We start from the raw sequence: 12,265 nt of genomic DNA, 5'->3' as shown, positions 1-12,265 counted from the left end.
CACTGAGCCCAGTGTTTCTGATTTCCTGCTGCCGGCGCTGGCTGGGTTGAAGCATGCCGTCCGGCTGTTCCTCGGTAAGAAACCAGGAAGACTCGGCAGGCGTTCAGGCCCTGACCGGCAGGGCCTCAGAGGAGGGGCGGCCCACCTGCGAGTCTCAGCAGCGCCCGCTTCTCCCACCCGGGCCGCGTCCTGTTCCTGGCCACTGCCTGAAGTCGGTCCCGAGGTCTCAGGAGGGAGGACGAGGGCTGGGTCATGCCCTCGCCCAAACCAACCCATCTGCATCCTCACCTGCGGGCTGGATTCTCCCCGCTCGGCCTTCACGGCAGCTCAAACCCCGTCCTGCTCCTGCTAGAACTGCCTCTGTGTGTGTGTGTGTGTGTGAGTGTGTGTGTGTGTGTGTGTGTGTGTGTGTGTGTGAAGGGGGCGTCTCCAGGGCTCCAGCCAGGGCCAGGCGAGCTGGGGCAGCTCTGAGCGGAAGCCCCCACTCTACCTCGTACACCCTGAAGGAATGCCGAACAGCGTTCATTCAGGGGCCAAGAGTGACAGGACCGCACACCCCAGTGGCGGAGCCGCGTGTGAGACCCTCAGCACACACGTGCACGCACACCCACGCCCGCGAAGACCATAGAGGAATACGATCAGCAATTCTAGGCCCACAAATTCCATAGCCTAGACAGAACGGAGCTGCTCCTCCAAAGACAAACTACCCAAGTGAACACACACACACACTCCAAACAATCTATGAAAGAAATTCAATCTGTAATCAATAACTTTATAAAATAGAGGGCACCTGGCCAAGGTGCACGGATGGGTCAATTACACCAAACAGTTAAAGGAAGAACTTTCCAACCATTCTCCATCATCTCTTTCGGAAGATGGAAGTAACTAGAATAATTTTTATGAAGCCAACATTATTCTAACAACAAAACAAGACAAAGACATTATGAGAGGGAAGAACATCCTCTCATGAATATAGATGCGAAATGCTCAATGGCATATTACACCTTGAACACACAATACATAAAAATAATTATACACCATGGCCAAAAATCAGCCAGCTAGATTTTTCCCAGCTAGGCAACACTAGTTCAATATCCCGAAGTCAGTATTACCCATTGCATCGACACGCTAAAGAAATCACATAGTCTTATCCGTAATTCAGAAAAGGAATTTTACAAAAAAGGAATTCCAGCATCCACTCAAAATTTAACATGCTCAGCAAGTTAGGTGCGTGTATGGGGGGGGGTGTCACCCCTGTCACCCACACTTGGGAGGCAGAAGCGTGAGGATTGCGAGTTCAAGGCAGGCCTGGGCTATATCATGAGATCTTGCCTCCAAGTCCCCTCTGCGAACAAGAAAACCACGGACCCCGCGAGAAGAGAAGGAAGCAAAAGCATGTGGACCAGAAGGGTGAAAGGAGAAATCTCTGCTAACGACATTAGCAGTGACGTAAGCATCAGAAGGAATGAACCACGAGGACCCAACCACGGCTCTTGAGACCAGCACTGACGGTGGGGCGCTATCCATCACACGGGCTGAGGACAGCGAGGACTGGGGGGGGGGGCGTGCCAAGCCAGGAGGACCATGGGAAGCCTTTGGGGGGCTGTGGGGGGGCACCAGGAGGACCATGGGAAACCTTGTAAGCATGGTTTCCATTTCCCCATGAGGAGGAGGGAGTGGCCAGGGCAGGGGAGGCGGAAGAGGAAGAGGAGGAAGGGGAGGGTGCTCAGAGGAGAAGGAGGAACTGGGGTTCTCCCCTGCCTGGCCTGGCCAGCGCATGGGGGCTGGGCTTTGCAGAGATGGGAGGATGGAAACGGGGGGGCGGGGGGAGAAGAACAAGTGAAGGACTTCTCCCTGGGGGACCTGCCAGCGCTCTTTTATTGTCAATTCACCATGCCAAGAAGACAATGATGTTAGGCTAAACAGACAGAGAGCCAAAGCGGCAAAACACACGCGGCCAATTCACTGGTGGCTACGGGGCGGGTTTGCAGACTTCCACTACCCATGGCAGACATCACCCCAAAATGCGGCACGCTCCAAGGGACCGGAGGTGTTTCATGGTTTGTCTTCTTGAGTAAAATCACTTGGTGAGAGTTCAACATGCATTTGTGACTCTTCACTAGAAAAGGCAGGGGATTTGATTAGTCTAATAAAGATCAGCGACTAACAAACCAGCTGTGGTAATCCTGTGATCCTAGCTACTTGTGAGGCAGAAACTGGGAGGATTATGGTTGGAGGCTAGCAGGAGCAGAAAGTGATGGAGACCTCATCTCAATCAACAAGGGGGGCTTGGGACTGACTGCATCCGTCATCCAGCTATGCAAGAGGCACTGGAGGAGGACTCGGGCCTGAGGCTGGCCTCTGGGACAAAAGTCCCTCCCTCCCTCCCTCCCTCCCTCCCTTTCTATCTAAAAACTAAACGAAAGCACGACTCCAGTGATAGAATACTTGCTTAATAAGCTCAAAGCCCTGAGTTTAAGCTCTAGTACTGGGGGGTGGGGGTGGGTGGGGTGGATGGGGTGGGGGGTAATTTGAGGAATGGGAGGGGGACTAGACAAAAAAAAATCTAAAGAAAAAGAGAAAAGAAAGTCCACAAACAAACAAACATAAAATCCAGAGTGGCCATTGTACTTGGTGGTGAACTATTTAAAGTTTTCCTTCGGAGGGTCAGCTCGGATGTGAGAAATATAACCAGCCCTCCTTACCTTTCCCCAAACCCTCACTGGAGCTCTGGTTCCATCGACCATCCAGGGACTGGGAAAGGAGAAATCAAACTAACAGCACTCATGGATGACATGATAAGAGCATATTTCTAAAAAAACTAACAATACCCCTGTATGATTATTAAAAGACTGTAGAAGACTTGCTGGACACGAGGCCACTGTCTGAGAACTAGCTCTATCCCTGTACATCTGCAACAAATAGAAAATACAAACTATTTTTGTAATCCTATTGAAAATGTCAAGTAACTAGGGGAATAACTAACAAAATATGTAGGAAACAGCTACATTAAAAACTCAAAAATGGGGCTGGGGATATAGCCTAGTGGCAAGAGTGCCTGCCTCGGATACACGAGGCCCTAGGTTCGATTCCCCAGCACCACATATACAGAAAACGGCCAGAAGCGGCGCTGTGGCTCAAGTGGCAGAGTGCTAGCCTTGAGCGGGAAGAAGCCAGGGACAGTGCTCAGGTCCTGAGTCCAAGGCCCAGGACTGGCCAAAAAAAAAACAAAAAAAAAAAACCTCAAAAATGTAATAGGAAAAATTAGAGACTAGCTCAAAAGAGGAAAGGCTAGCCCACGTTCATGGAGACTGAGCCGTGCAAGGCTGTGTCTACTCTCTGGGTTTTTCCATAGAGAACAATTCTACCCAGGTGCCGGGTGGCTAGATCTGAGGATGGCAGTTCAAAGCCAGCCTGGTCAGGAAAGACCCTGAGACTCATCTCCAACGAATCACAGAAGAAGCGGAAAGTGGAACTGTGGCTCAAGTGGTAAATCACTAGCCTTGAGCAAAAAAAGAGCTCAGAGACAATGTCCAGGCCTTGAGTTCAAGCCCCAGGACCAGGAAAAAAGAAAAGAAAAGAACAATTCCTACCATAACTCCCACTGCATCTGTATGGAAACAGACATGCTGAGTCTACAATTTATAGGAAAGATCCAAGGGCCAAAAACAGCCAAGGCCGGATTTAAGAATACACTGGAGGTCTCACACGTCAGATACAGAAGCCAATCATGAGGCTGCAGTAATTCACACAAGATGTTCACTGGTATAAAGATAGAAAGAGAGATCAGTGCAGCAGAAACGCCAGTCTAAATCGACCCCACACATGCAAGGTTGCCTGGTCGGGGACAAGAAATGCGACTGCTGGGCCACTGAGAATGGGCGGTTCTGCAGTACTCAGAGCGGGTCCGGGGAGATTCTCATGGGAATGAATGAACCTCTCCCTTCTAGCACACACCCGAACTAGGCCCACACGGACTGCAGATCCGAATGTGAAATACAAAACCAGGAGGCTCTTAAAGAAAAACAGACGTCTTAGGGGCCTCAGAGAGGCAAAGCAGGAAATTATCTATCATCGATCTATCCATTCCATCTATCATCCATCATCTATCTGTTCTATAGAAAGATCTGTAGATCATGGATGTGGAGTTGTTCTGCCCTGCTGGTGTGAGTATAGACTGACACGACCATGTTCACAATTATTTGCCAACATCTCCTAGAATATAGCATTTCCTACGGTCCCCAAATAAAAGGTGAATAGAAAAGCGACAGCCAGAGAGAGAGCTTGTGGGGGTGCTGGTGCTGTTCTGCTCCCCTGGGTGCTAACTACACAAGGATGTTCTGTTGTTGTTTGCCGTACGGGGGTCTGAACCCAGGGCCTTGGGGTCATACCACGTAAGCCATACCACCCCCAGCTCTTTTCACGTTTGTTATTTTTCAACTTACAATCCCAAATTTATGTCCAAACAAGCCTGGACCATGACCTCCTATCTGTGTTTTCGGCGTAGCTTGCATGACAGCTGTTATCACCATGTCAGTTTCTTTTAATTGGTTGAGATAGGGTCTTGGGAAGGGTTTGCCTAGGCTTGCCTGAACTGTGAGCTTCCTGATGGCTCTCTGTTGAGTATCCAGGATTGTAGGTGGGAACCACAGCACCGAGCTTGCACAGGTATGTTTGTAAAAATATTTTAGATGCTTTTCTTTATGTATGCTATACTTCCACAAAAAGGGCATATAAAAATGTTGCACAAGGGTGCTAGAGTTGGGGGAATGAGGGCATAAACTCTGCAGACCAAGCAAATAAATGGACAATTTCAGTGTGTTAAGGACGATTGCTCAAGAGTTTTAGGACACTGCTTTAAGAATGGCTCAATTAGAAGTTATAAAACAATCATGACATTAGTCTTAACATACAGACTCTTTTTCTTCCTGGCTTCCTTGCACGATAAAAGTTAAACACACACACACACCCAGGGTGTTCCAGCCAATACATATGGGGTAAAGATTCACCTCATCTTGCGAGAGGAAGAAGTAAAATTACCCTTTTGCTGAGAACTGATACTCTTGGCTGTAAGGAAGACCAATTTTGAGAATACCATATTTTTAAACAAATGAAGAAAATGAAGTCCCATGTTTAGGAAATTAATATGTTGTATTTTGAGATATTCCATTTAAAAGAAAGGAAGTTGATGAGCTTTAATCCATTCAAACTATCAAGTTTATGCTAATTATTTAATTCTTGTCTTATATCTTTATATAAACCTTTCTCTTTAGGAAAGTTACTATTATATTTCACAGCAGATTTGGTTTCCCCCCCCCCAAACCTTCCCTTTCCGTGTTTTAGTTTTATTTGGCATTGTTCTTCATCAATATCTTAAGCTCAGTAAATGTTCCATTAGTAACATAAAACCCAAACCATCTCAAGTCAAGATAATCGATTACCTAACATCCCGTACAAGGTGCTTTCCAGGCCGCCCAAGAGATTCATCACCTTGAGATACTCGCCAAGGTGGAAGATGCTCAAGGTGAAGGGAAGCACCGAGAGCAAACAAATGGTGGAGGCAAACTGTGCTCTAGAGACGCAGAAAAGGGAGGGTCTGAAATAAGCAAGGGTAACTGTCTGGTAGAGATGGATCTGAATTATATGGAGTCAGAGAGGTGAATGGGAGTGATTGCTACTACTAACGGTATTCAAAGGAAAATACACACACACACACACACACACACTGATTCTCAAAGATCAAGTGTCAAGTGCCTGTCGCTACCACCCAGCATGCTCCTGTATTACCTGACCTTGCCTAATAAATCGTAATGAGAGGCCCGTGGTCCAGGGTGCTTCGCGTCCTAGCAGACCTCACACTGATGAGTTAGCTCGGGTTCTCTGAGGTCGACTGCTTTTGTCTGGGATCACCGTGGCTAGAGGTGTGGTTTTATCCACGCTAATCGGCTCCTTTGGAAATCGCCAAGGTGTTTGATGTGGACCTGGCCCTCCCCTGGCACACTCATGTTTATTTGCACCATCTTCTAATCCACTAAGAAAACTTGCACAAGCCAGGTGTGGTGGCACAGGTCTAAATCCCTGCACGTGGGAGACGAAAGCAGGAGGATCAAGTGTTTGAGGCCAGCTTGGGTTACACAGCTACATCCGATCTCAGAAACGCCAAGGAAGAAGCGAAGGACCAGAGCTTGCGTCCACGACGCGCACGGCAGGCCCGTGACCTCGCGTGTGCCACGCCGGGGGCGGCTGGAGCTGAAATGTAAGACGGCGGCGTCCCAAGGCCTCCTGCCACACGTTTAACCGCCTGATGCGAAGGAAGGGAACAAGAGGAACAGAGCGACCCGATTTTGCTTTCTCTGGAAGGAGCGGCTGAAGGGGACGCAGGGCCTTCCGCTCCGGTGTGGTTATTGAGATTTGTCGTTGGCTCGTGGCCAAGGCAAGTCGTTGGGGTTTGGTCCCTTTCCTCTGGGGCGGGGCGGAGCGACGCGTCGCGTCTCGATGGGCGTGTCGCGTGGAGTGCTGGCGGGAAGGTCGGCAGTGCTCACTCCCCGTCTGCGGTGTGAGCAGACAGGATTACCAGCCGCCGGGCGTGGCTTCCCCAGCGGGCCCGCACCGAGGGCTGTACGCAGCGGGGCATTCGTTACTCCACCAATCGAGACCTCGTGGGGCACAGGGGGCGGGCCATGCTTCAGGAGAGAGCCAATGGGGTGGCCGGGCGGTTCTCAGGGGACCGCAAGATCAAAGCAAAGACCTGAAGGGGCGGCGGAGGGAGTGGACCGAGAGGGGACGTCAGAGGCCGAGGGGCAGGACAGGGCAGACCACCGAGGCAGCGCCACCTGCAATGGGGTGCTGCCTGGGATGACGGGCGGGGGGACTGGAGGAGGCTTCTCCCCACAGTGGAAGGCCAGGTCCTGGGGTACAGCGGGAAGGGAGGTGACACGCGTGCAACTGGAACCGGATCTGAGGAGCGCAGCGGGGCGGGGGTGGCGATGGTGACCACCGCACGATGGATCTAGACAGACTTTGGGGACTCGGGGACTGCCGGTGTTTCCCGGATGGGGGGGTTCCAGGTCCTGGATGTCAGCTAGGAGGCCACGTGGCAAACCAGCCGAGATAAAGTGGGGCAGTTCACTCGTGGGACTGACTGACAGCCGACTGCATCCTCTGCCTGCCGACGCCAGCCGCAAGTGCCACTCGCCGCGGTCTGGAGCATCCACGGTGTGCTGGCAATCTCCCGCTCAGATAAAAGCGACGCATGTCTAAAGCCTGGTGTACGCAAATGGCCGTGAGAGCTTAACTCTGCACGCTAAGGGCTGAGTTGCCACCGTCACCAGCCGCGTGTGAACTCCGTGCCCGCACATGAGCGATGCAAGCACTGCATTAAAAACAAAGCAACGGGGGACAAGTGGATGGACACTGAGCTCTACCCAGCTGAGCCTGGGGGGGGCGAGGACGCAGCCTGGTGGACAGACAAAGAGGCATCGATGCGCCGGGCCAGCGCCACGGCCCGTTTTCAATGTGAAGAAGGAAGCTAGACTGTCAGCATGACCATCCTGCTAAGGAGAGACAAGAAGAGGTGCCCGCGGCACCACAGAACACCGCAACACAACCAGAACCAGGGGCCAAGGGGACCTTAGAACTTCCCAGCCCAGGGACCTGTGGCCACCGTCATCAGAGGTGCACACTGGACAGGACGAAAGCTGCCCCCCCCCTCCCCCCCGTGCGGGGCGTTAGATCTGTGTCCCCAAGTCACCAAGCACGAGGCCCAAGCACCAGCGAGGAATCTCGTGGGCAAGGCCAGCCTGGTTCTTAACTTCCCGGGCACTGGCTGGCTCACTGAAAACTTCTAGAAGGGTGTTCACGTTGGCGAGTGCCCTGGAGGTTTCTGAGCCCAGGGCTGCCTGGTGTCCACGCCCCCCAAGGAGCGCGGCGAGCTGCCCGTCACGCGGATCACGGGGTGCCTCCGGAGGGCTCCGTGTCAGCCCGCAGCGTGTCTCTGAGGCACTGCCATTGCTCAACAGACTCCAGAGGACGGGTGTGTCCTCATCTCCCCGCGTGAGCAAGAGCGGGACATCCCAGAAGGCGCGTGGGGCCGCGTACGGCACTGGGGGCGCTCCCTCCACTGTGCCAGCTTGGATGGGGCTCCCGGGGCTGCTCACAGAGCTCTGGATGGGAAGAGAAGAAAAAGGGGCCACAGGAACAACGGGCCCGGGGAGAAGAGGGGCCCAGGCAGGGCGGTGGACCGGACACCTGGGGTGCTAACTTCAACTGTGCTGGGTTCTTCCCAGCGGCGGAGCCAGCCCCACCTTGCCTAGCCTGGGGGAGGGCGAGTGCTTGAACCCAGAGACAGGCCATGTACCAGACCCCCACAGCATTTCACCTGGGCTGGCCTTGGAGAGCTAGTGGCTGGCGATCATAAAGCCTCATCGTTCTCACTGTGCATCCGAACTTAGTGCTCATCTACCCGATACAGCGGGAGGAAGACACATGGCTTCCTGGGCTTTAGAAACCCCAATCCTGACAACAACAGCAGCAACGAAACCCCCAACCTTTATGAGCAAGAGGGAGACAGAACTCACGCAAGGCAAGAGTTAAATTACGGGTACAAAATTGCAGTGTATATCTGTGATCACCTATATTTGTAAAGAGACATAATCTCACCACGCTGCCCAGGCTGGCTCCAAACTTCCAGACTCAAGCGATCCTCTCATCTCAACCTCCCAAATACCTGGGATTACAAGCACGCCCCACAGAACCTGGCCAGGAATCCTGTGTTGTACCACGCAAGTGAAAGAAGAAGGTCAGGTTCTCCTCTTGAAGGGTTTTGAGACTCAAAAATAGTACACGGAGGGGGATTTCTTTGCATAAAAGAAAACGATCAGTACAGGGTGAAAACTAACCTGAGTCATACAACCCACTCCGACCGCAAGCGGTGTCTGTCCCCAACCCCCCAGCGAACCTAAAATATTTGGTGTGTTGCGTTCTAGGCATGTTCTTTTCAAAGAGACTAACAAATTTTGACTGAAGAACTGTTTTACAGTAGAGCCAGGACACTCTACCCCCAGGCCAGCCTAAAGGAATAGCTAAAGAAAGATGACAATCATTTTTATGGCCTGAAGGAACCCAGGAGACCAGCCCTTGCAGACCAGAAGGCAGCGAGTCTCCCGTTTAAGCAGCTCAGAGGCTGGAAACACACCGGGCGAGCTCAGCAGGACGGCACCTTCCCCGCACAAACCTGATTCGCGCCAGGCACGCATACAAAATCCAAAACTCAAAACTCGAGGCTGCCGGGAAAATGAGGAGATCGAGAGCTATTCCTTTCAGCCACTAGGGCTTCATTTTACTGCGGTAGCAGGAAGAGTGTAAAACACAAGTTGCCCAAGTTAACTTTTTTTTTTTCATGCAATCTCTGAGAGAGAGAGAGAGAGAGGGAGAGACACAGTCATACCGGAATAAGCATGAAAGAGCACGAAGCACAAAGCTGTGCCGATCACATCTCCAGCAGAAGGGACCCCAGAATGAAGGGCTCCACGCACAATGGTGGCTCTGCGATGGCTGTGAAACGCGGAAATCGAGGTTCCTGCTTGCACCTGACAAACCTGGACAGAACTGCCACTCACTGAGCACGCATTCCACCCAGCGAGGACCCCGTTTCCCTCAGGTGCAAACCCTAGGTGCTCCGAATATGCATGCATGCTCCAAGGCCTTCCTGGGGTGTCTTTCTACAACGCGCTAGGGGCTGTGGTTCGCAGGAACTCTAAGGAGCCTGAAAAAGAAACAGCACTTGTCCTTGCCGTCTGGGCGAGACAAGAGCCCTGAGAATGCTTTCAGAGGAAGAAACAGACTGCGAGGGATAAAAACGTCTAGGAGAGAGAGAGACCTAAAGGACAAGAGAGAGAAGGGGTAGGGCTGGCTATTGGAAAACACAGGCATGCAGGGAGGGATGTAATCTCTGGGACTTGTTCTGGAAGCCATGCTACCTTCCATGCTGGAAATCCAGGGAAGAATTCCACCGTGCCCAGAGAGGAAATGCGGGGGTGGGGATGGGGGTGGGGGTGGGGGTGGGGGAGGGGGGTGGGTTAAGGTCCTGAATGGGTGCATGAGCAGAGCTGCACTCCAAGGATGCAGATCCTGCACTGTGGACCAGTGGGCTCTCCCGGCAGGGGCCCCCCTCCCCCCCACGCGCAGGCGCACAACGCATCCGACTGGGCCAGAGTCACCTTGCGTGGCGGCGACAGGCAGGGTGTCGGCGAAGCAGTGGCCCTCCGGGTCCACAGGAGAATCTCCCGGCGTCTCACCCATCGCCGCGGGGACCGGGATTTGCTCTCATTCGCGCTTGTGTGGTCCCTTTCTTGCAAAAGATCGATCCCGTTAAAGGAACAGAGCCTCCGCGGCTCCGCCTGTGAGTCAAGACGCCCGTTTCCAAATCTTTGGGAGAAGTGGGAATCAACACAGAGAGGACGGGCTGGATTTGGCTGGCGCTGTCCCGAGCCCGAGCCAGCGGTGACACAACCGAATGTCATCACGCCGCTCGCCGCTTTGGCAAGACTTGGTACATTACAAGAAAACCTTGCCTCACCACCTCGTGGGTGACCCACGCCGGGCGTCTGCGAGGGGCGTGTGGAGTCCCGGAGTCAGATGCTCCGGGCTCTGACCACGGGGCGGGTGCCACCAGACACACAGCAGGTGCTTCTTGGATGGAAGATGTACGAGCTTATGAAAACACCAGGCGACGCTGATCTGGCCCACGTTTTTTTCTTGGGTGTCTTTCCCTGGCTGAACCCCCAATCGCACTATCTGAAGAAAACTTCAGAGTTGAAATGCGTGTTCAAATACCCGTGTCCGGCTGCGGTGCAGTCTGTCTGGGATTGTTTAATCCACTCCGGTGATAGAATTTAAGCAGCTGTCCACGATGCGGGGGGGGGGGGGGGGAGGTGGGGAGGGAAACAAGGGCTGGCGAGGTTTCTGTTTTCTATATCAGACTTTGCTTGTTTCAGCTTCAGTGTAGCCATCCGCGGCGACTTCAGTCCTGTGCCCACCCTCGGTATTGAAACAAGACATGCAGTCCTCATAATGAAAGATGGAAAAAGAAAATGGAGCCCTCTCTGTGAAGAATAATGCATTACCAGGAAAAAAAAAAAAACAAAAAACCAACCCAACAACAAACCTGCCCTGCTGGGTTGGCAAGGAATTGTGGTCAGTTTTGTAATCAGGAGAGCGCTGGCTTCTTTCTGGAGGCCTTTGCCCTCTTTGGCAAGGGGCGGCCTTCGCCTGCCGGGCTGCTGCTGACGCGGGGGCCGGCCCGGTCACTAAGCGGCCTCGCGGAAGAGCGGCGGCCGGTGGGCTTTCCAAGATGCCCCCCCGGACGGCGTGTCCGAGGGCGGAAATCCTCCGGATGGGGCGCGTCCTGACCCCCACTCCCCCCACCCCCCATTCCCACACGATTGGGGTCTGGGGTACAGCCCAGTGCAGAGCATTGCCTGGTGTGTGCTGGGAAGAGTTTACTAGAACTTTCTGATGATTGTGGCCGCATCAGGAACGTTAGGGCCAGAGCCGTGTTCACACCTCCCTCCCCGGGGCCGGCCCCTCCCCCCCGGCCCCCCCCCCCCCCGCCCCCAGACGGTGAGAATTAAAATCGGGAGCGGCGGCAGGATTTGACTCATGGCACTCTCCCACGTGAGCCACGTCTCCAAGTCCCCCCTGTTTTTTTCTCCCTCCTCATCATTATCGCAGTCGCCGTCGGGCTGAGCCTCTCCGGGTTCTCTTGACTCAGGCAGGAAGTTCCTTGAGCAGCGAGCTCATCCCCGAGCCTGCACGGGCTGCTTCCTAGGTCCCCGCCGTCCCCTCTCGGGCTCTCCCGGGGCTGGACGGCTTTTGTTTGTTTGTTTGTTTGTTTGACTGGAGAGGAGGAACATCTTTCCCGCTCACGGCGTTTCCTTTGTTTGCTCAGCAAGTGTTCGTAGGCCACGGAAGGGGGCGAGGCGGAAGCCGGGGCTGGAGCGGCGACCCTGAGCAAGATGGGGGCGTCCTCAACTCGCCGAGGTCACAAGGAGGGCTCATGCCTGCCTGTAACCCTTGCTACTTAGGAGGCTGAGACCTGAGGATCATGGTTCAAAGCCAGCCCGGGCAAGGCGAATCTCTGATGACGCACCAAAAAAAAGCCAGAAGTGGAGCTATGGCTCCAGCGGTTGAGCAAAACAGCTCAGGGACAGTGCTCAGGGCCTGAGTTCAAGCCCCAGGACTGACACAAGGAAGGGAAGGGAAGGAA

The 12,265-nt window shown here is 53.4% G+C and overlaps 1 protein-coding gene across 1 annotated transcript in view; it reads right to left on the bottom strand.

Annotated features, from left to right (window-relative positions):
* Pparg (peroxisome proliferator activated receptor gamma) overlaps positions 1 to 10,808 on the bottom strand; it is a 46,313-nt gene extending 35,505 nt beyond the window's left edge. The window contains 1 exon segment of the mRNA XM_048356290.1: positions 10,218 to 10,808. Coding sequence (XP_048212247.1) covers positions 10,218 to 10,299 — 82 coding nt within the window. The 5' untranslated portion in view covers positions 10,300 to 10,808.
* Positions 10,809 to 12,265: the final 1,457 nt, after the last annotated feature.

This window comes from Perognathus longimembris, chromosome 10 (genome assembly GCF_023159225.1).
Source record: "Perognathus longimembris pacificus isolate PPM17 chromosome 10, ASM2315922v1, whole genome shotgun sequence".
Classification (NCBI taxonomy): Eukaryota; Metazoa; Chordata; class Mammalia; order Rodentia; family Heteromyidae; genus Perognathus; species Perognathus longimembris.
Note: the sequence above shows the minus strand (reverse complement) of the source record. Positions and strands in the feature narration are given on the sequence as shown.